Below are 21,256 nucleotides of genomic sequence, written 5' to 3' on the forward strand. Positions count from 1 at the left end.
CTACGTATCTCACATCCGGTGAGAATCAAACCTGCGTAGTTCGGGCAGGTCATGAATAAAGTAAATAAACTAATTTTAAATTATTTTTTTTGAATTTGTGAAAGAACTGCTTTAAAAGAAGAAAGGAATTATATTTTTTTTTGGATTTTTGATTGATTTTCTTTTTAAAAGAAAGACTTCTAAGAATTCCTTTTCTTTTGATTTGAACTTTGAGAATTTCAAAAGTAAAAGGAAGATATTTTTTGTTTGAATTTTCATTTGTTTTCTCTTATTATAAAGAAGAAAGAAAATATTTTTTTGGAATTTTACCTTTAATAAAAGAAATGCTTTCTAAAAAAATATATTTTTTGAATTTTGAATTTTCTTTTCAATTTTTAAAGAAAAGGAAAATATTTTCGGATTTTGTTTTTATTTTATTATATATTTTTTGTTTTATTTTTTTTAATAATTAAAAAGACTTTCTAAAGAAGTCAATAATGGAAAATATTTTTTGATTTTTTGTTTTGAAAATTGGGAGTCTAAAAAACTTTTGTAGACTTTTTGGCAAGACAAATATTTTTGCAACAAATAAAGATATATATACATTTTCTGGAAATAAAGAAAAACTTTTTGGATTTTTATATATATATATATATATATATATATATATTTGCAACAAATAATAAAATCACTTTCAACGCCCGACTCTTTTTATTTTATTTTTTATTTTGTCACTTTCATAAACAAATAAATAAATAAAAAATTATTTTAAAAACAAGCCTATTTTTCATTTTCCTTTTTATGGCAAGACAAACTATTTTTTTTCTATTTTTTTTTTTGAACAACCAAGACAGAACAACGATTTTTTTCTTCTATTTTTCTTTTGCTTTTAATAAAACAAACTAATAAGACGTTTTTTTTTTCATTTTCTCAAAATTTCGGCAGAGTTTTGACAGTATTTGGGCATTGGTTTTTTTCAAAAATAAACAATCAATTCCCTAACAGCTATTTTTTCTTTCAATTTCACAATATTCCTAATATTCAAACACCGGTCAGCATGCGGGTGCGAGACGAATAAATGCACGGAAAACAAATAGGATGCATCAAGATGGTCTTTTCATATCAGGTTGCTAGTCCTAGACGGACCCAACCCCTGTGTTGAGTCCCCTAAGTCAAATGCAACGTGATGCAAATAAGCGTTCCTACTAGGGATCCGACATGAAGTCACGTTATTCTATGTTCAAAACCTGGGTCGGTGTTCTAGACAGTGTACCCGAGCGGACAACTCGAGTTGAGGAAGGAGCTCCTTTCCGGGAACCAAAAGGCCAGCCGGCTTAGAAACTTTCCGAGCCTCTTTTATTTAGGGTATGACACTAACAGAATAGGGAGTCTCAACCAGTAAGCACATCCCCGGAGGTAAGAAGAGAAAGGTTTCGGCACAGTTTATATACAGTTCAAATAATATCAAAGCGGTAAAAGCAGCATTTAGCACATTAGGCTCAAAACATGTAATAATCAGATAATAAATAAAGCCAAATAATAACAATTATTCTAAGCTCGAATTCTTAACCCTGAACCAGTGGTTCTGGGTTTTAATCCCCAGCAGAGTCGCCAGAGCTGTCACACCTCCTTTTTCCGCCCCCGCGAGGGGCGTAGGGAGTTTTTTCCAATTAAAGGACAATCGAAACGGGATTTGTTTATTTATTTCAGAGTCGCCACTTGGGAGATTTAGGGTGTCCCAAGTCACCAATTTTAATCCCGAATCGAGGAAAAGAATGACTCCATATTACAGTCTGCGTACCAGAAATCTGGATAAGGAATTCTGTTAACCCGGGAGAAGGTGTTAGGCATTCCCGAGTTCCGTGGTTCTAGCACGGTCGCTCAACTGTTATATTCGGCTTGATTATCTGATTTTATACAAGTGTGAACTTATGTGCAAAATTTAACTTTTAACCGCTTTTATCATTTTATTTTTATCAAGAATTGCAACATCGTGGAAACACATCTCGAACCACGTCACATCAATGCACCCGTGGTTGTTGGCATATTTCAACTCTGTTGAGATTTGGATTTGGGTCACATAAATGTGCACCCGAGTTTTTAGAAAATTAAATTATTAAAGGCGCGCCTAAAGCGACTAGCGTATCATTTACTTTGGGTAGGGCCGTGGAATTTTGCTAAACGATCCATCCCGAAATCTAAACAATTTTAAAACAAATATTTACTGAGGGCCCCGCAATTTTGTATTTTTATTCGACGAGGCTCATCTCATTTTTATTTTTAAAAGGAATTTGCAACGTCATGGCCACACATCTCGAACCACGTCACAATCAATGTACCCGTGATTAGAAACACATTTCGACTCCGTTGAGATTTGGATTTGGGTCACATAAATGTGCACCCTAGTTTAAGAATGTAAGATTTATTAAGGCGCGTCCTAAAGAAACTAACGTATTGTTATTTTAGGAAGAGGCCGTGAATGTTTATTAAACGGCCAAATCCAAAGTCTAGTCAATGGTTATGTATTTAGTGAGGGCCCCAGCGATGTGTGATTTATTTGGCGAGGCTCGTCTCATTTTTATTTTTAAGGATAAACCTACAGTGACTACATTTCTTCTATTAAGTTTGTCTCTAAAAATAAAAGAAAATTTCTCAATTAATTACATGCTGAAAAAACATAACTTATTAGTTATTAGTTTACGGCTAAGGTGAATGGAAAATTGCGATCGAGTTTGTACAAAGAAAAACTGCTTTCATTCTATATTCTATTATTCGATAATACTAGAACATGAGATTGACACACCATAATATCAGCACAAATTAACTAGTATTTGATTAATTTAAACTAACATTGTTAGATGAAGAAGTTATACATATGCAACCCCATTACTCATTAATAAATCGACTACATTTTTATACCAAGAAAGGAAAATTATATTCAAACACAAATCTAAACAGGAGGGATTCAACAGGAACGAAGCCTGATTAATATTTCATTTCGCTTCAAGCCGAGAGTGTACAAATGTGTACCTGGAAATGGCAGTACAAGAACAAAAGAAGGAGAAATCAGCAGCAGTTATAACACAGCAACAGCAGGTTCAGCAACACCGCAAACCAGTAACAACCAGTAGAATAACCCAGTAACGGATTGAAAAATCAGCAATACCAAAGTGCAATCGCAGTCAAAGCAGAAGAGAGACAGATACAAGATGCAGTAGTTTACTGATTTTCAATAACACTCGAGAAAAGACAAACGGAATTTATTCAAGTAGAAGTTCAAGTTGTCTTTCTCTTTTTCAGTCTAAAAGCTCTCTCAAGTGTAAAAGTCTGTCAGCTCTCAAGTGTAAGAAGTCTGTCTTTTTATGTTCCAGTCCTAAAACTCTCTCTCAAATCTTTTTCTAATTCCAGTCTAAATTCCCCTTTTATGTGTCAAATGACCCTATATATATAGCAAGACAAGTCTTGAATCCCCAATCCAAAATTATTCCCCCAAGGCATGCTTTGTACCCACTACTTAATGTTTTCTTTATTTTAAACCTTGTCCCACATGCCTATATTAAATAAATACATCAACCCCAACCCATTACAATTTGTCCCACATGCCTAACATAAACAAATACAATATTCCCCCACTACATTATGTCTTGTCCCCCATTATGTTAAACAATTATATCAAAACCCCACCCCATTATTTTGTCTCTCATGCCTACATAAACAATTATAATAATGTTCAATTACCAAACTACCCCTCCGACCTTATTGCAATTACCATTCTACCCCTGAATGTAATGTAATTTACCAAACTACCCCCATCAGTTCTAAACAATCAACTAATCATAACTTAACCAAAATATAGCTAAGATGACCAATTTCTCAACAATCTTCAATAACAAATCATATGAACACGATGAACAACACAACTCAAAATTAATGGAAGTAAATTAACCATATCGGGAACCAATCCTGTTAACTTAGACCAAAAATGGACGAGCAAAGAGACAACAATCCAAACAACAAAATGCATGATTCAAATTAAATCAACAAATCAAAAACCAAAATAAACTCAAATTAAATTACTGGACGAACTTCAAACAATGAATAAACATGCATTAAAATCCATTTTAAACAACAAACATGACGGATTAAATGATTCAAACAACATTAATAATTTCTGGAAAAATACATAACACATGAAACAAATCGAAGAAATAATTAATTAAATTTCAATTTGAATCTGACAAACATTAAACTAACAAATTTTTTACCTAAACAACAAAACAAACATGAAAAACAACTAATTAAATTTCCATTTGAAATCTGAAAATTAATTCAATAAAACATATGAACAAACTAAAAAATTAATTCAAACGATAGTCATGAACAACACAAACATTTGCCGATTTTAGATTCGAGAATATCAAAACAAAATACGGACAAAAATAAAATTCAAAAACTACTAACCGGATCAACACGACATATGTACGGACTGTTTTGATGACCAAAGCTTCGAACAAATGATGATGAACTTGGATGAAAACAATCTGTCCGGAAACGAGTATCGCACCAAGATAACTTGACGCCGAAGACGACCACGAACGGACGACCAAAGAAGATGGTCGTTTGGCATCGTTTAAAAACGAAACAGTGGCAGCCCGTCACAAGCAGGAGGCAGTAGCAGGCAATGAAGTTTGGTTTAGTACGTGAAGAAGATGAAGGTGAGGCAGCAGCGCGGCAGCAGCAGCTCGGAGGAAGGAGGAGAAGCAGCGGCGATGACGTACTGGGAACGGGCTGGACGACGAGCCTCGATGAAGGCAGAAACGAATAGCAGTTGTCCATGGCTGGATGTAGCAAAGAAGAAACAGTAGCAGTTGGCCGTTTGGACGTGAGGTTGAGGGCAGCCATGGACGTCGAGCTCAAACTCGAGCTTGACGTCGAACGACGAAGACGAAGTCGCGATGGTGGTCGCTTGGTCGGAGACGGAGGCAGTGGGAGCCCATGGATGTGTGATGAAGAGGAGGGTAGCCATTGATGGGGAGGTTGGTGTTTTGGATAAGAAGAAGAAAAATGAGAGGGGAGGGGGGCGGATGAGTTAGTGTTTTAGGGTTTTCTTTTTGTTTCTTTTTTTGTTTGTGTTTTGTGTTTTGAAAAATGAAGAAGGGTGTTGGGTATTTGAGTTAATGGGGCGGACCGGGTCGACCCGGTTTGAATTGGACCGGGTCATGGGGAAGGTTGGGCAATTATTTGGGCCTGTGGTTTGAAATTGAAGAAGTGGCCCAATCCGATTTTTCTTTGTATTTTTGTTCTCTTTTCTTCTTTTATTTTTCTAAAACTAAATTCTAAACATACTTAAATTATTATTAAGAACTAAATTATAGAAACGCAAATTAACTCCCAATAACAATTAACGCACAATTAAGTAATAATTAGGCAAAAATTGTTCATTTGGACATTAAATGCTAAAAATGCAAAAGATGCCTATTTTTGTAATTTTTAATTTTTGTAAAACAATTTTAATTACTTACAATTGTAGAATTAAATCCTACATGCAAAATGTGGCATATTTTTGTATTTTTTATTAATTTAACAAATAAACATGCACAGACAAATACAAAAAATTATCCAAAAATATCACAAAATCTCACAAAATTGCACACCAAAGGAAAATCATTTTATTTTGAATTTTTGGGAGTAATTCTCATATAGGGCAAAAATCACGTGCTTACAGTATCTATTACATCTTCCTTTGTGAAAAGAGTTATGAGCTGCAACTGATGTCTTCTAGTTAGCACTGGTCCATTCCTTATCCAGCCAGGATGAATAGCTAGTATGCTGCCACTTGTAGTTCCTAACAAACTCTTTCCACTTCAGCTTCAATACTCTTTCCATCTGTCAACACATCCCCATTACTATTAGTAAGCTTTGTAATTTGATTTTGTGTTCTCCTTCCTTTCATGCTAGCAAAGAAGTAGGCACTGTTAGTATCTCCCAGCTTCAACCATTTCACTCTTGATTTTTGCTTGTAGATGGACTCCTCAATTTTATCCCACTTTTCTAGCTGTAGTAGTAGTTTCTTCTCCTCTTCAAACAGATCAATTGTTGGATTAGCAATTTCATTCTTCCTTGTAGACATCCAGTTCCTTTCTGATGGTAGTTAACTTCATTTTGACATTCTTAAACTCCATATTGTTTAATTGTTTCAAAGCAGCTCTTATAGGTTTCAGGTTCTTCCATACAACTTCCATACCCCCATTCTTCATTGTCCAGTTGCTTTCCACAATCTACCCAAAGTCAGGGTGATCAGCCATACAATTATAGAATTTAAAGGGCCTTTTATTGTTATCACATCTTACCTCTACCTTAATCCCCAGTGGAGAATGATCTGAGAAAAGAGGATTCAATATTTGAACTTGTCTAGGAGGCATATTAATCATCCATATGTCATTAACTATTGCTCTATCAATTCTGCTATAAACATGACCATTTGTCCATGTATATGTCTTGCCCACTGTAGGTAATTCTGCCAAACTACAATCTTCTATAACTTCTTTAAAATCTTTTGTTTCATTATCCTGAACTTCACTTCCATGCATTCTATCATCAACCCCTAATATAGAGTTAAAATCTCCCATCAGCAACCAAGGTCCCATGCATTGCCTTGTTAAGTTCCTAATTACCACCCATAATGATTTCTGTCTTGCACACTATGTAATCCATAGATTGCTGAAAAATAGAAATCCTTATTAGTCTTTAGAATCTTCACATTGCCATGTATAACATGGGAATATCTCTCTAACACTGTATACTACAACACATTTGGATTCCATATTACCCAGATTCTGCCTTTACATGTATTTGACACATTATGACTCCATTCCCATCCTGGTAGTACTTTCCCAATAATTTTATCTGCTTTTGTATCTTTTACTCTATGCTCACATATTGCTATCATATCTACTTTATTATCTCTCATAAACACCTTTAACTCCTTGTGTTTAAATACTTTATTGAACCCCCTTACATTCCATGTGACTATCATGCTGATGCTGCTAAAGTGTTTTGTTTCAACCTCTCCCCCTCCACCCCTTTACTTGTACTACATTCAGATATTCCTCTTGTTATTTGTTCTTGTCCTGTCTCTACTAGGTTGTTGAAACCATTCAGAACTTGAATGCATTGCCTAGCTTCTTGTGTTCTTTGCCCTTTTGCTGCAGATTTACTTTTAACTTGTTGCCATACATCTCCACTTCCTTCTCTTTTATCATTATTCACTTGTTTCTTATTAGTTTTCCTTTGTACCTCCTGCTGATGCTGGCTTTGTAATCCAGCTTCATTATTAATAGGCTTCCATTCTGTTCTCTGGTTTGCCAATATCTTTTATTGTTACTGTCATGTTTTCTTCTCTACCCCTACTGTGTTGATCTGCTTTTGTTGACAGTTGTGGCTTATTTGCATACATCTTGAACAATATGAAGGTTTCCAGTCATACCATATCTCTTGTGCCATGATTTTTCCCTTTGGATCTTTTATTTTAATAACATTTGGTAACTCCTTAGTAACATCAACTTCTATCAATATCCTTGCATATAAAATTCTCTCAGCATTTGAAGTACAAGCATCTGCATATATTGGCTGGGCTAAACCACTACCTATTTTGCTCAATGCACTTGCCCTCCAACAATATAGATGTAAGTTAGGCAGTTTGATCCAAATGGGAATGGTCTTCAAATCCTCAGCATCAAAGTCAAATTCAGCAGTCCATGCCTTCATAATAACTGGTCTATTGTTAAGCATATGTGGCCCTGAATACATCACCATATCTCTCTCTTCCAAACATGAAAAATTAATCATAAAATAACCAGCATTATGATAATATACTTTTGGTTTCATTGAGAAATCCCCTTATCCTGCTACAAATCTCTCCATAGCCTCAATAGAAGGTGATCCACCTATGACATATACTATTGCCGCATATTTCCTCTTGTGTACTTCACTATCAATATCCTTTTGTACCAGTTCTACAATCGCCTTATCCTCAATAATAGTAGGCGGTATAAACTTCAGATCCATACCTCTTTTTGCCAATTTATTCTCCTCAAGCAGCATCGACCATGTCTTAGCTGGCTTTGGTTCAGATTCCAACTGTAATTTCCTCTATGTACCTCCAGTTTGAGCTACTGTTCCATTGGTGTTTTCACTTGGAACAGACTTCAATATCAGATCTACAGCTTGCATCTGTTGTTGTGCTAGTCCTTCCGAGCTTAATACCTTATGTATGTTAGTCGGTGTTGTCCATGTACCTGCTAATGCTTTACTTTCTCCAGTTCGAGCTGGTAGGGTTGTCCATATCTCCAAATTCAGTGTTGCATGCTCCTTTCCTTTGTGTATTGACGTTTCCTCACTTAATTTCCTTTCAATTGTTATGTTCACCTCTTTGACCCCTGCTTTGTTCAATGTGACAGTACCATCACCTCCAATTGCTAGAGGTTTTGGTGTAACCAATCTCACCGTTTCTAGAGTCCTTCCTTCTTTTGAGATGTTGTCTTCTTCAATCAGTAGTTTAGTAGCCTTCGATGGCCGTCCTTGTGCTCTCCCCATTCCGATGAGCGTAGGTTAGCAATTCACACTTGACTTGATGGGGGAAAAGGGAGAAATTCGCCGGCCGGTGATCGGAGAATAGGTGGCGAAGTGGCTTAACTTATAACTATTTTAATACTAAAAGGTGGTAAAAATAATTAGGTGTTCACACAACCAAGTAGCTAGTTTATTATTAGACACATTGTCTTTACGCAACCAAGTAGCTACCTGTTGTAATATAATAAGGAAGTGCTAAGGAAGCAAAAAGTACAGCATCAACAGTTAATAAGAAGCAAGGTAGTTTCATTACATATAGGTAGAAAGGCAAAAATAGTTCACCCTCTCGACTGTCTCAAAACTCTTGGACTTCAACTGTTTCAAAAGCAGCTCTGCATCTACTCCCTTCCTGCTAGACTGACAAACTTTATCGTAGAATGTTTCGCCATCATCCATCACTTTTTTCATAGTTTCTTCACTGGCTTTGGCACCACAGTTCAATCTAGTCATCAAAGCAAACTCCTTCAATCCAAAGTGAACATGCTTGTCTCCAACTAAAAACCACAACTCACGCTTCTTCTCGCAATAAATTTAGTGAATCAGTATGGAATGGACAAGTTGTCCATTGAACTATGTCTAGTGCTCTAAAAGTTTCTCACACAGTCCAAAATAACTACTATAAATCTTTTCCATCAATTTGACTATTCTAAGTTTTTCCTTGAACTCATGGAATAAATTGATCCTAGACCTCACACTAATATTGGCTAGGAAACGTCTATGCTTTTCTTAGAAAAGTCCTGAATTTGTATTTGGATGCGTCGATCACCCTTACAAACACAAAAATTGACAGAGCATCCCGGTCACCTTCAACTGCTGCGTGTGTTTCACTTTCTAGTCCATCTTCACCATTTTCAAGTTGTTCATCATCATCTTCATCATCATCATCATCATCATCATCATTATCATCATCATCATCGTCTTCATCATCTTCTTCTTCTGCTACATCTTCTTTTTTCTTCTTCTTCAGCATCTTTATCAACCTTCTGAGCGGAATCATCACCATTTTCATCAACCTCCCCACTTAAAGCTTCATCATCACTATCCTTTTCTTCTTCGACAATTATTTTTTTAGAAACATATTCTTTCATTTGAGATATTGCTGCATTTATGTCCAAGTATTCTTCCTCGTCCTCATCAACACCCTCTAATGCTAACCTCCTTAAAATAAATTTTTTTGCTAACAGGTATGTCCTCGCCAACTAATCTAGACCTTGATCTTGTTCTTTTTTACCGATAGACTTTAATGGCTCTTTTGTTCTTTTTTTTCCTATCATGCTTAGAAATCTCAACATTTCCTTCACTAGGAGAAGCTTTAGAAGTATTTACATTTTGTTTTCTAGTAGCTATTTTTGAAGGCTCAACAATTGCTTACTTGGCGATGATTTTTTTCTACATTTCCTTTGTTGTTTGAAGGCTTTGAAGGCTGTGCAATTGCCTTCTTTGTCAAAGGAATATGCTTCTTAGCAACCGGTTCCTCTTCATATTACCTTCGTGCAAATATGCAATGTCCCATTTAATAATTTTAAACTTATGATCAGAATAAGAAAAATAAGCCCAAATTCCAGCAAACATCTATGATCAGAAAAGAATCGATTACAAGTTTATCAATAAACATTAGGTCGTCAGTTACGATGAAATTCTAAAATACAGAGCACAAAGGTAGTCCAAGAAGCAAATATAACTACCCACACCATATAAGATATGATTATACACAACTCAATCGGTCTTGAACATGCACATGAACGAATCACACTACAAAACCTGAAATCAAATATGTAAGAAACGAAAAAAGAAGAAATTAAAAGTTACCAAAATTAACGCGTTCTGAGCTTTAATACAATGCTTGTTTAGTCTATAGCGATAATTTCACCCAAAATCAAAACTTGATTCTTGTCTTTTCCTGCCGGAAACCATCGTGGTCGATGGGGTTGAGTGACAGAGAGAAGAGAGAGCAGAGAGATGAGAGAGAAATTGGGAGGAAAATGGAGAGAGAGGTAATGTTTTTCAAAACTTATAGGTGACTTACAATTTTTTAAAATATTAAAAAGGCCTCATCCACCCGAACTTATTCATTTAACCATTTTCTAATCCAAAAGAAATTAAAAAAGAAAATGGGAGGTCACTTGACCAATTCAAGTGTTGAAGAGTTCTTCTTGCTAAATGTTCTCATCTTAGCTTGTACTCCTAGTATTTGTACTTCCTTGTGCATCACGAAAAGTTAAGGGACTTGAATATAATTTCCCAAAAATACAAAGATCAAATGGCAATTTCCAAATCTATTTGTCTCAAAATCTTGTACTTCAGTTAAAAACTTAAAACTCTCGCTCGCTCTCTCTCACCTATCAACCTTAAACCCTCCAAGAACCACAAAGACCATGACATTTGCCACTGCCAGTTTAACTCCAATATTCACCAACTGTTTGATTGCTTCTCGAATATGGACACCCAATTGGCGAAATGGGTTTGTTTCCCCTGTTACTCTGTTGCATACATTAGCCTCAAGTCGTAGCCGCCTCCTCAAGAACAAGAATCAATACCAAGACTTGGTCTTTTCTTCTTGCAGCAGAGGCTTCAGCTGTCAGTCCACTGCTTTGTCTGATGTCAATTCACCTTCTCACACTGTTTCCTCAAATGGGTAATTCGTGTTTTTTCATTCTTGTATTTGTTAAACTACTGGACAAGTTCGAATGTCCTGCTCTGTATTTAATTTATCATAGTTAGACTATTTTGTTCACTGTATTTAATTGCATAAAAGATGTTCTTGATTAGATTAGTCTCACATCCTCTCTAATAGCTTAAGCTTCTGGATGTAGTGGAGTAATTTTAAAACAGTTCAAAACTTTTTTTCTTCAAATCATTGTGTAACCAGCTAACTAGGTATATAAAGTTAAAGAAAAAAGGTCTAATTGTACTATATGCACAAAACATATTCTTATCCGGATTTATTTGTAGAACTTGAACAAGAAACGCATTTGTATGTGGAAACTTTTGCATCCCCTTTTCATATGTGTTGGTTTCCCTTGATAGGGGCAGTGGAGTGGACAGCAATAGTGCTGCTCATGTATGTGTGCCCCGAATTTGTCATATCTGGTCATTAGGTGCAAAATGGTTTCTTCAATTGTTGGCTACATAGATTAAAAAGGTTAAACAAGAGCAGGAAGCTTCAATTGTTGGTGTATTGCAACTGTAATTTTAAGTTTGTAAATGCGACTAACAATTTTGTTTGATGGGGCAGAGATATGTGTCTGATTTCATCAACTCTCGCAAGGCTAGTGTCCATTTTGATTCCTATGATTTGTTTCACTGATCTTTTTGAACTATTTGTTCTGATTTCACCTTTTCAGCCATCTTATGTATGGACGCTTGCTGCCATGCCCCTTGCAGAATAGCCCACCAAGAGTCGAGCATCTTGTCGTCACAAAAGAAGGACCTGTTCTAGACTATATTAGTAAAGCTTTGGATCTTCCTCCATTGTAAATTTCTATCTTTTCTTTAGTGTCCTGTTCTTCTTTAACTTGTTATGTTCCTACATATTCTAATATCTAATATACACCCCGAGGAGTGATCACTGATGTGTTGAGTGATAGTTATCTTGGATCAGTTAAGTGATATCTTGTCCAATGTTTTTTATCATTAAGATATGTGGAAGATCTTATACAGTTTGGGGCTGTGTATTATGCGCTTGTATGTCCTAAGCCACCTCCGACTGCCACTGCTGAGCAAATTAAAGTGTATGAAGAAGTTACAGATCCATCAGTTCTGAGAAAGCGAACTTCAATCAAAGGAAAAACTGTACGTGAAGCTCAGAAGACTTTCCGTATAACTCGTGCTGATGAGATTGTTGAAACTGGAACTTATTTGCGGGTGCATGTACACCCTAAACGCTTTCCAAGGTAACTACTGAACTGTCTTCTTACTTTAGCTCATGACTTTTTGTTAGCGAGAGGGTAATGTTGTAATTTGATATGATTAGGTGCTATGAAATTGACTGGAAATCTCGTATTATTGCTGTAACCGACGACTATGTTATTCTGGACAAACCTGCTGGTACATCTGTGAGTAAAAATGCTTAATTAAATATATTCTTCTCCGTTGATCAAAATTCTTATATACCTGATATTTTCTAATGGACATTTCTGTCAAGAAAATTATTTCTAACTTACATTGGTCTGCGTCTCATTATATCTTCAGCTTTTAGTTTTTACTACTAATTTTGTGTTGTACTAGGTTATTATTTTTCTTTTTCCTTTACCAATAAGCTAACTCTTTTGGATACTGACAACTTAAAACTCAGGTAGGAGGAACTACTGATAACATTGAAGAAAGTTGTGCTACATTTGCTACTAGAGCATTAGGATTTTCAGCTCCACTGCAGACTACCCATCAGATTGACAATTGCACTGAAGGATGGTATCATTTTGGCTGTATTTATCATACATAAATTTCTTTTTCAAAGTTCAAACATAGAGGTGAAATAGCATGTCATGATTTCTTACTTATTGAAAAAAAAGGGATTCTGTCATGATTTCTAATTTGTGCAGCGTTGTGCTAGCTCGAAGCAAGGAGTACTGTTCCGTATTTCATGGAAAAATCAGGGTGAGACTCGCCTGTACAAAAGATTTGATATTTAGGGAATAACAACCTCCAGTGTCCTTCCCATGGAGGTCCTTTGTGGAGTTTACCATTAGGCATTTTCAATAACTTCATCTATTATCTGGCAGGAGAAGAAGGTCAAAAAGCTTTATCTTGCGCTGGCTGCTGCTCCTGTGCCGTTCGGAATACTTACACACTACATGCGTCCTATTAATATGGCCCCAAGACTTGTTTCTGAAGGTAAGCAAGTAAGCTACTAAAGATTGAAAGTGCCATGAGTGTTATCAAAGGAGAAAAGCGCAAAAAGCTCTAAGGTCCGTAGGGGCTTTAAGCGCAAAATAAAGCGTGGGTTTTAATGAAGAAAGGCGCAAAGGAGAAAACATACAAATATGTATGTGTAGTCCAAGACTAATAATGATAAAGCATGAATAACAAATATGGACAAAAAAATTGAAGAAAAATAATGATAAAGTGAAATATCAATTGTTTAGTATCGCCTCTTCAGTATTACGCTCATTGGAAAGGAGAATTATGCCTTAGAGCCTTGATGACAGTACTAAAGCGCCCGCTAAGCAAGGCGAAGAGCTCTACATGTTTTACTCCTCGCTTCAGGGCTTAAGCACGCCTTTGACAACACTACTCATGCTTACAGAGAGAGGGGGGGGGGGTATCACAATTAGATAAAACTTGATAATACTAATACTTGAGATTTCTAAGGTGGATGAAAGGTGAGGAAAATTAAGTATCAAATCCAAATAACTAATCAGATGTTGCTATGCTAGTGGCTATCCACAATCTTCTCTTTTCTATAGCCCAAAACAGCTGCCATCGAAAGGATCATATGTTATATGTACATCTCCATGTCACACCATCTAGGAACAACCCATGATACTAATGTTTGCCATAAGGAGTTGGGTGTTCTTTCCAAAATAGTGCTCATGTTTTTCCCCTGGCATCTATGCTTTGCAGATTTTGTGAAAGGATGGTATTTGTGCCAACTTGAGGTTTTAGAATGCAAGAAGGTAGCCTGGCCTAGGAGTGAAATTGAGAGCACATACAACATTGAGGACTGTGGATGGCCTTTGAAAGACTTTGCATATGAGTGCCAAATCAACCTTCTAACTGGTCGGACGCATCAGGTATTTAAATTCCATTTTCCTGCTCCCCTCATGTATTGGTTCCTTCTGTTCAAAGGATTTTTCAAGTTTGATGTTTCAAAGTTGAGTGATTGCAAGTGCAAGTTTTTTCACCTGCTTATGATCAGGTTTTATTCCTGCAAGTATTAGACAGTGAAAAGGCCTAATATCTCAAATCAGGTTACCTGGTAAGAAAAGTATATTATACTCGTTGTTTTACAGGTCTAAAGAGGAGTCTGCATTAATTTTTTTTTTGAGTGTGTGTGTTTGTGTGTGAGAGAGAGAGAGAGAGAACATGGTTAAACTATTTAATCATGCATAAACTGGTTTATGAATGATAGTTATTGTTAAAAGTTCATCTCTGGTTTTTGTGATCTCGAAACAATGAAGATTTGAAAGGGAACCAAAGCAGTGATTTTCTCAAAATGGTGTTTCTTTGATAATCTATGCCTTGGGAATCACTGATTCTGATGATATATGGTCATAATTTGCAGATTCGAGCACAGTTAGCTGCCTGTAGTGCACCAGTGGTGGGTGACGCGATGTATATGCCAGCTGCAATTGCTGAAATGGTCAGTCCTGGGAGTAACCCACTTGGGAAGAACAAAAAAAAATATACAAACGAAAATGATAAATCACTTGCAATAGATGAGTGGATCGCACAACATGGTAAAGAACCTAGTGTTGCTATAGGTCTTCAGGCATGCCAGATTTCATGGGACGACGGCGAGCACTGTTATGAGGCCAGATCACCCTGGTGGAGGTAGATAAAAGCTTGTGCTAATGTTTAATCCTTGCTTCATCAGAATAACGTGGCAGGATGGACAAACTTCTTCCGCATAAGGTAAGAGCTTCTTTATTTATCAATCACTATAAAGCATAAGTTTCATTTGAGAACCATGGTAAACTAGAGAGTAGCTTCTACGCTTAAGGGGTTTTGGGAACTTTTCCGGTCCATGAATTTGCTTTAGATTTTGGTAAGATTCAACCTCTGCCATCTAACCTGTTGAAATTCCCCTTCCTCTCAACAACAAACCTAGTGTAATCCCACAAGTGGGGTCTAGGGAGGGTAGTGTGTACACATACCTTACCCCTACCTTGTGCAGGTAGACAGGTTGTTTTCGATGGACCCTCAGCTCAGGCGAAGTTCCCCTTCCTCTCTGATGGTTAAATCTCTTGTGCTTCACTCTCTCTTGTGAGAAAGCTAGAAGAGAAGGAAGAGGGGTGTTTGAGGGGAGAGGCAAGATCTTAGATTATAGACTCATGCAATAGGAACATATTAGTAGGATTTTCCTCTTTAGCTTGCTGACTTCTCAGGTGTGAAAATTCAATGCATTTGCATGACACATGCATGGCTAGGCTGTAATCTTGCGATGTTAAAGTTATTGGATTTGTTTTCATATGTAAATAAAAGAATTGAGTTACCACTTTTCTGTAGAAGTATTGTTCATCTTTCATTTGGTGTTTTTCCTTAAATGACTACAGTGTGCTATCTTAATTCTTAACATCCACACAGACTTTCTGTTTGTGTTTATAGCTGATATTCACTTCTTTATATATCACAGCAATTGCCAGTGCTAGGATCATACTATGAGCTGCAAGGAAAAGGCTCACTTACTGAATTACAGTGTGTAGTTGTGCAATAGTCTTGAGCTATGATTTGGTGGGTGAAATATCAGGACGTTGAAGAGGAATTCATCAGCATATATTTGGGTCATTAATTGAAGGTGTGTTGCATGTTGCCCTACTCTCAGAGTTTCTGAAGCAATGATTTGCACATATGCTAGTCTTCCCTTGACAAATCCCTCAGTGCAACGGCGAATCTTACTATAGTAGTAAAGCATGTCATAAATATAGCAGGCCCATACCCTTTTTATCCTTCACTGGTAATACTACTCACTGAATCTTGGGGCTTAGCCAGTTTTTATTTTGAGGAATGCAAATACGATCTGCTGTCATGCTTGATCCAATCAATGTTCAGACTTCAGTACGAAGTAGTAATTGAAGTTTATGAAACAGTGTCAGTGAGTTTGTTATAACAGTATATGCTTGTTGAATATATAACTTTAACATCCTATCTGCTGAAGTTTTTAATCATGAGCTCATTTATAAGAGTTTTAACTTTGAAAACAAGTAGGAGTTTACACCCATTTGGTAGAATATTGGAACATTAAGTTGAATCCTAACAGAAGAAAGGGAAAAAAATGGAGAGAACTCAGCTTTCAACAGAATATTTCTGCAAAATCAATAAATCTCCTTTACGTGATTACAGTTCCATTAGAGTGAATACAAGGGTTAAGCTTGAGCTTGACTTTTGCAATATGAAGGCAGGGATCAGGCTGAACAGTTATAGTTTGATTTCCAGCTGCCCTCCAACGACAGAGACCTAAAATGAAAATCTTCTTTACAAGCCTCCATATGTGCATTGTCTTCTTCCGCTATTTCTGGGCAGTATGTGTTTCAAGCTGTGTGTGAAAGTTATACATGAGCTCTTTATACCTGGTGGCTGATAATTTTGGAGTTCTCTCGAGATTTGTAAAGTTGACATAGTGAAGTCCAAATCTTACGCTATATCCTTCTAGCCACTCAAAGTTGTCGAGAAGGGACCAAACAAAGTACCCCCTTACGTCTGCACCTTCCCTGATTGCATTTGCCAATGAATTTAAGTAGCTATTTATGTAGTTCACTCTATGAACATCGTTCAAGGTATCCGTTATTGAAGGATTCCGAATTTCGTTCTCAATAAATCTGCAACATTGCCAATTATGTCATTAGTTGCATCTCAACAGATCAAATTGCATCTCCTTCAAGTTATTGGTTGATAAACTGCATCTCGCTTCTAAGTGACAAGAATGTGAGTTTTTTTTAATTTTTTATCTTACCATTTTCGGTGATAACCGTTGGAGTATTATTGAATCTGTCCTTCATGTACATCACAATCTTTTTCATCCCCTGTGGGTACAGAAAGAGCCAGTCGACTTCAGTCTCATTCATTTAAAAGTTTGGAAAAAAAGAAAGAATTTTAGCAATGTTGTAACACCCCAGACTTTAGACAATCCCACATCGGCAAAACACAAGAGGATGCTGGGTATATAAGTTAACAAGCCTTAGATCCTAGTGACGCATTTTAAAGCCGTGCGGACCTAGGCCCAAACGGACAATATCACTAGCGGGCTAGACTGTTACAGATGGTATCATAGCCACTCTTGTGTCAGCCATGCCGATGGTGGGTCAGAGTTCAACTGAATTTAGGCAAATCCTGGTTAGGCGGGGCAAACCTCAGTGTTGAGTCTAGGCGAATCCCATGCGGTGAAGCAAACCTCAGCGAGTATGCTGAGTCCATAAGAGGGGGTGTATGTAACACTCCAGACTTTAGACAGAGTCCCACATCGGCAAAACACAAGAGGATGTTGGGTATATAAGTTAACAAGTCTTAGACCTTAGTGACGCGTTTTAAAGCCGTGCGGGCCTAGGCCCAAAGCGGACACGGGCTGGGCTATCACAAATGTACAAAGTGTTAGTAATAGTATGCAGAGTGAATTAAAAGATGAGGAATACTAAAGTATTAAAGACGAGAAAACATACAGGTTACCCAATGTAGACACCGTTTTTTTCTGTAGGAACAAAATAGGAACCCTCTGACCAAGTTTTTCCATGTTCACAAGCAGAATATAAGCAATCTTTGATATATCTAGCCATATAATAATTGATGCCAATGAAATCTAGACCGTAACTCAACTTGCTCAAATCATTCGCTGAAAAGTCTGGCAGATTAGATCCCAGAATTTCTACCATTTCTTTAGGATATCTTCCTAAAATAATAGGGTCTAAAAACTTGCAAAGGGGTATTCAGTCAAAGAGCATTATTTTCTGCTCTGATGCCCACGAAACCAGACTGTAGAACTGTCCTACTGATAAAGAAGGCTTACCAATTGACGTAGAATGATCGAGCTCTCTGAGTTGCGGCTATATCTTCTGAGGAATTGCTGTAAGGTTCATACCATTGGATATCCAAAGAAATTCCAATCATGCCGCCTTGTCTTTCTGAAAACCAGCATAAACCAGATTATGCTACTGGTATTTCTTTTGTCTTCTAATAAACTTACATTTTCAGGGTCGAGAAGTAAGAGATCTACACGGGTCTTAAGACCCCCAATAATAACCACATACGAGCGATAGACTCGATCTACAATAATAGAATCACCCACCCGTATAGACACATATATAGGAGTACTCAAAGAATCATGAGGCACAACCAGATAAGGGGCAAAATAAGATGACACATAGGAATATGTAGACCCCGGATCAAATAGAACTGAAGCATCCCTGCTGCAAACTGAAACCGTACCTGTGATAACTACATCGGAGGCCTCAGCCTCAGGTCTAGCTGGAAAGCATAACATCGGGGCTGGGCCCCACCACTCTGATCAAATAGAACTGAAGCATCCCTGCTGCAAACTAAAACCGTACCTGTGATAACTACATCGGAGGCCTCAGCCTCAGGTCTAGCTGAAAAGCATAACATCGGGGCTGGGCCCCACCACTCTGAACTACATCCCGAGGACGACCTCTACCTCTAGCTTCCTGACCTCCACCTCTAACGCCCTGACCTCAACCTCTAACGGTCTGACCTCACTAACACCTCACCCCTACCTCTAGCTGGCTGAGCGGGCGGTGGAACACCCAGTGCTGGAACCATAGTACGAGAACCCTGGTGCTGAGAACTACTCGAAGCTCGAGGGTAAAATCTAGCAATATGCCTCGTATCGCCACAAGTATAACAAGACATCGGCTGCTGGGACTGCTGACCCTGAAACTGACCTTGATGGCCTGAGTAACCACCCTGAAAACTCTGGAGCGGCGGTGCACTGATAGGAGTTGGTGGTGCACTGTAGGGCAACTGATCAGAATACTGCATATGAGAACCACGACCACCTGGAGCACCGTGAGAAGCCTGAAGTGCTGAATGAAATGGCCTGGGAGGATGGCCCCTACCAAAAAAATACCTGCCTCCAGATGAGGCACCACTAAACCTGCCAGAATGACGGGGCCTCTTGTTAGACCCCTGACCACTCCCCTGCAATAGAACCATCTCAACTCGTCTGGCCACATTGGCTGCATCCTGGAAAGAAATCTCACTCCCTGTCTCCTTAGCCATATGCAATCGAATCGGCTGAGTGAGTCCCTCAATGAACCTCCTCACCCTCTCTCTCTCTCTCTCTCTCTCTCGGTGAGAAGTATGATAAGAGAATGACGGGCCAAGGCAATGAATCTGGTCTCGTAGTGAGTGATGGTCATAGAACCCTGCTGGAGGCACTCAAACTACCTCCGATAGTCCTCCCTCTGAGTGATAGGAAGAAACTTCTCCAGAAATAGCTGAGAAAACTAGTCCCAAGTCAAAGCAGGCGACCCAACTAGTTTAGCCAAACAATAATCCCTCCACCAAGTCTTGGCGGAACCTGACAGACGAAAAGCAGCAAAGTCGGCCCCATTGGTCTCCACTATACCCATGTTCCGTAGAACCTCATGACAACTGTCCAAATAGTCCTGGGGATCCTCTGAAGATGTACCGCTATAGGTAATAGTGAAGAGCTTAGTGAACCTGTCCAACCTCCACAAAGCATCAGCAGACATAACTGCTCCATCACCGGTCTGAGCCACAACACCCGGCTGAACTACCCCAACTGGCTGAGCTGCTGGAGTCTGAAACTGAGGAGCCATCTGCTCCGGAGTGCGAGTAGCGCGGGTCTGTGCTCCTCCCCCATCCTAAGAGACGGCTGGTGCTACAGGAAGTAAGCATGCCTGGGCGATACTCTACATAACACCCACTAGATGGACCAGAGCATCCTGGAGTACCAGAGTAGCGATGAACCCCTCTGGGACCTGAGCTGGCCCTACTGGAACGGTCTGGCCTGGAGCCTCCTTCTCAAACTCTACCTGAGGCTCCGCCACTGGTGCTTCTGCTCTAGGTTGAGCCCTGCCTCGGCCTCTACCCTTTGTAGGAGCTACCATTGAGGGCTTGGGCTGCTGATCAGCGGATGAAGAGGCAGGTGTTCTAGCCATCTGCGAAAGAACATAGTAGAAGTTCAATTAGCATTGAGAAATCAAATCGCACGACAGAGAAGAATAGATGTGAAGCCACACCTAAACTCTGTAGCCTCTGTGGGATAAGCACAAACGTCTCTATACCGATCCCTCAGACTCTACTAAGCTTGTCCATGAATTATGAGACCTAAGCAACCTAGAGCTCTGATACCAACTTGTCACGACCCGGATTCCCCACCGACGGGATCATGATGGCGCCTAACATTAAACCCGCTAGGCAAGCCAACGTTACTGATTATTTTACCTTTTTACTTTATCTTTTTACAATTTACAAATTAACATAACATAAACAGCGGAATAAAGTGCGGAGGAAAAAAATCTAATAATTTAACTTAATATAAATATGAATCCATAGTGAAACTCTACCCAGAACTGGTGTCACAATATCACGGATTGTCTACAAATACTACAAACAGTGGTCTGAACAAGGAAAATGTACATCTGTCTCTGAAATAAGTAAAAACATAATGGAAATATGATAGAAGGGGACGCCAAGGCCTGCAGATGCCTGTAGGACTACCTCGAGTCTCCACTGGACTGAAGGCAACAACCTCGAACTCCGGTTCGTAGGGTCCAATACCGAGATTTGCACAAAAGAGTGCAGAGTATAGTATCAGTACAACCGACCTCATGTACTGAGTAAGTGTTGAGTCTAACCTCGGCGAAGTAGTGATGAGGCTAGGATGCGACAACCACATAAACCTGTGCAATTAAATCATATACGAGAAGCAATAATAACAAGAAGGAAAGATAATAAGACGGGAAAAGGGGGAACATGCTGAGGGTGATATCAGGTTATGACAATGATAGAG

At 38.3% G+C, this 21,256-nt stretch overlaps 2 protein-coding genes and 1 long non-coding RNA gene across 3 annotated transcripts; 1 reads left to right on the top strand and 2 right to left on the bottom strand.

Moving 5' to 3' along the window:
* Nucleotides 1–5,824: 5,824 nt before the first annotated feature.
* LOC138883445 (uncharacterized) lies at nucleotides 5,825–6,626 on the bottom strand. The gene is made up of 3 exons (XM_070164133.1): nucleotides 6,330–6,626; nucleotides 6,224–6,257; nucleotides 5,825–6,120 (listed from the first exon to the last, which is right to left on the bottom strand). Exons 1-3 carry the CDS (start codon nucleotides 6,624–6,626, stop codon nucleotides 5,825–5,827), a joined length of 627 nt encoding a protein of 208 aa, XP_070020234.1.
* A 4,314-nt stretch (nucleotides 6,627–10,940) lies between these two features.
* LOC104226951 (RNA pseudouridine synthase 6, chloroplastic) lies at nucleotides 10,941–16,414 on the top strand. Its single transcript, XM_009779064.2, has 10 exons — nucleotides 10,941–11,245; nucleotides 11,955–12,083; nucleotides 12,249–12,503; nucleotides 12,584–12,665; nucleotides 12,905–13,020; nucleotides 13,152–13,206; nucleotides 13,332–13,443; nucleotides 14,173–14,342; nucleotides 14,834–15,183; nucleotides 15,905–16,414. The coding sequence occupies exons 1-9, from the start codon at nucleotides 10,986–10,988 to the stop codon at nucleotides 15,104–15,106; spliced, it is 1,452 nt and encodes a 483-aa protein (XP_009777366.1). The 5' UTR covers nucleotides 10,941–10,985; the 3' UTR covers nucleotides 15,107–15,183; nucleotides 15,905–16,414.
* A 585-nt stretch (nucleotides 16,415–16,999) lies between these two features.
* On the bottom strand, nucleotides 17,000–18,377 carry LOC104226949 (uncharacterized). The gene is made up of 3 exons (XR_011405259.1): nucleotides 18,269–18,377; nucleotides 17,222–17,291; nucleotides 17,000–17,087 (listed from the first exon to the last, which is right to left on the bottom strand). It is a non-coding gene; the product is annotated as an uncharacterized lncRNA (long non-coding RNA).
* Nucleotides 18,378–21,256: the final 2,879 nt, after the last annotated feature.

This window comes from Nicotiana sylvestris, chromosome 2, assembly GCF_000393655.2.
Source record: "Nicotiana sylvestris chromosome 2, ASM39365v2, whole genome shotgun sequence".
NCBI classification, from domain to species: Eukaryota; Viridiplantae; Streptophyta; class Magnoliopsida; order Solanales; family Solanaceae; genus Nicotiana; species Nicotiana sylvestris.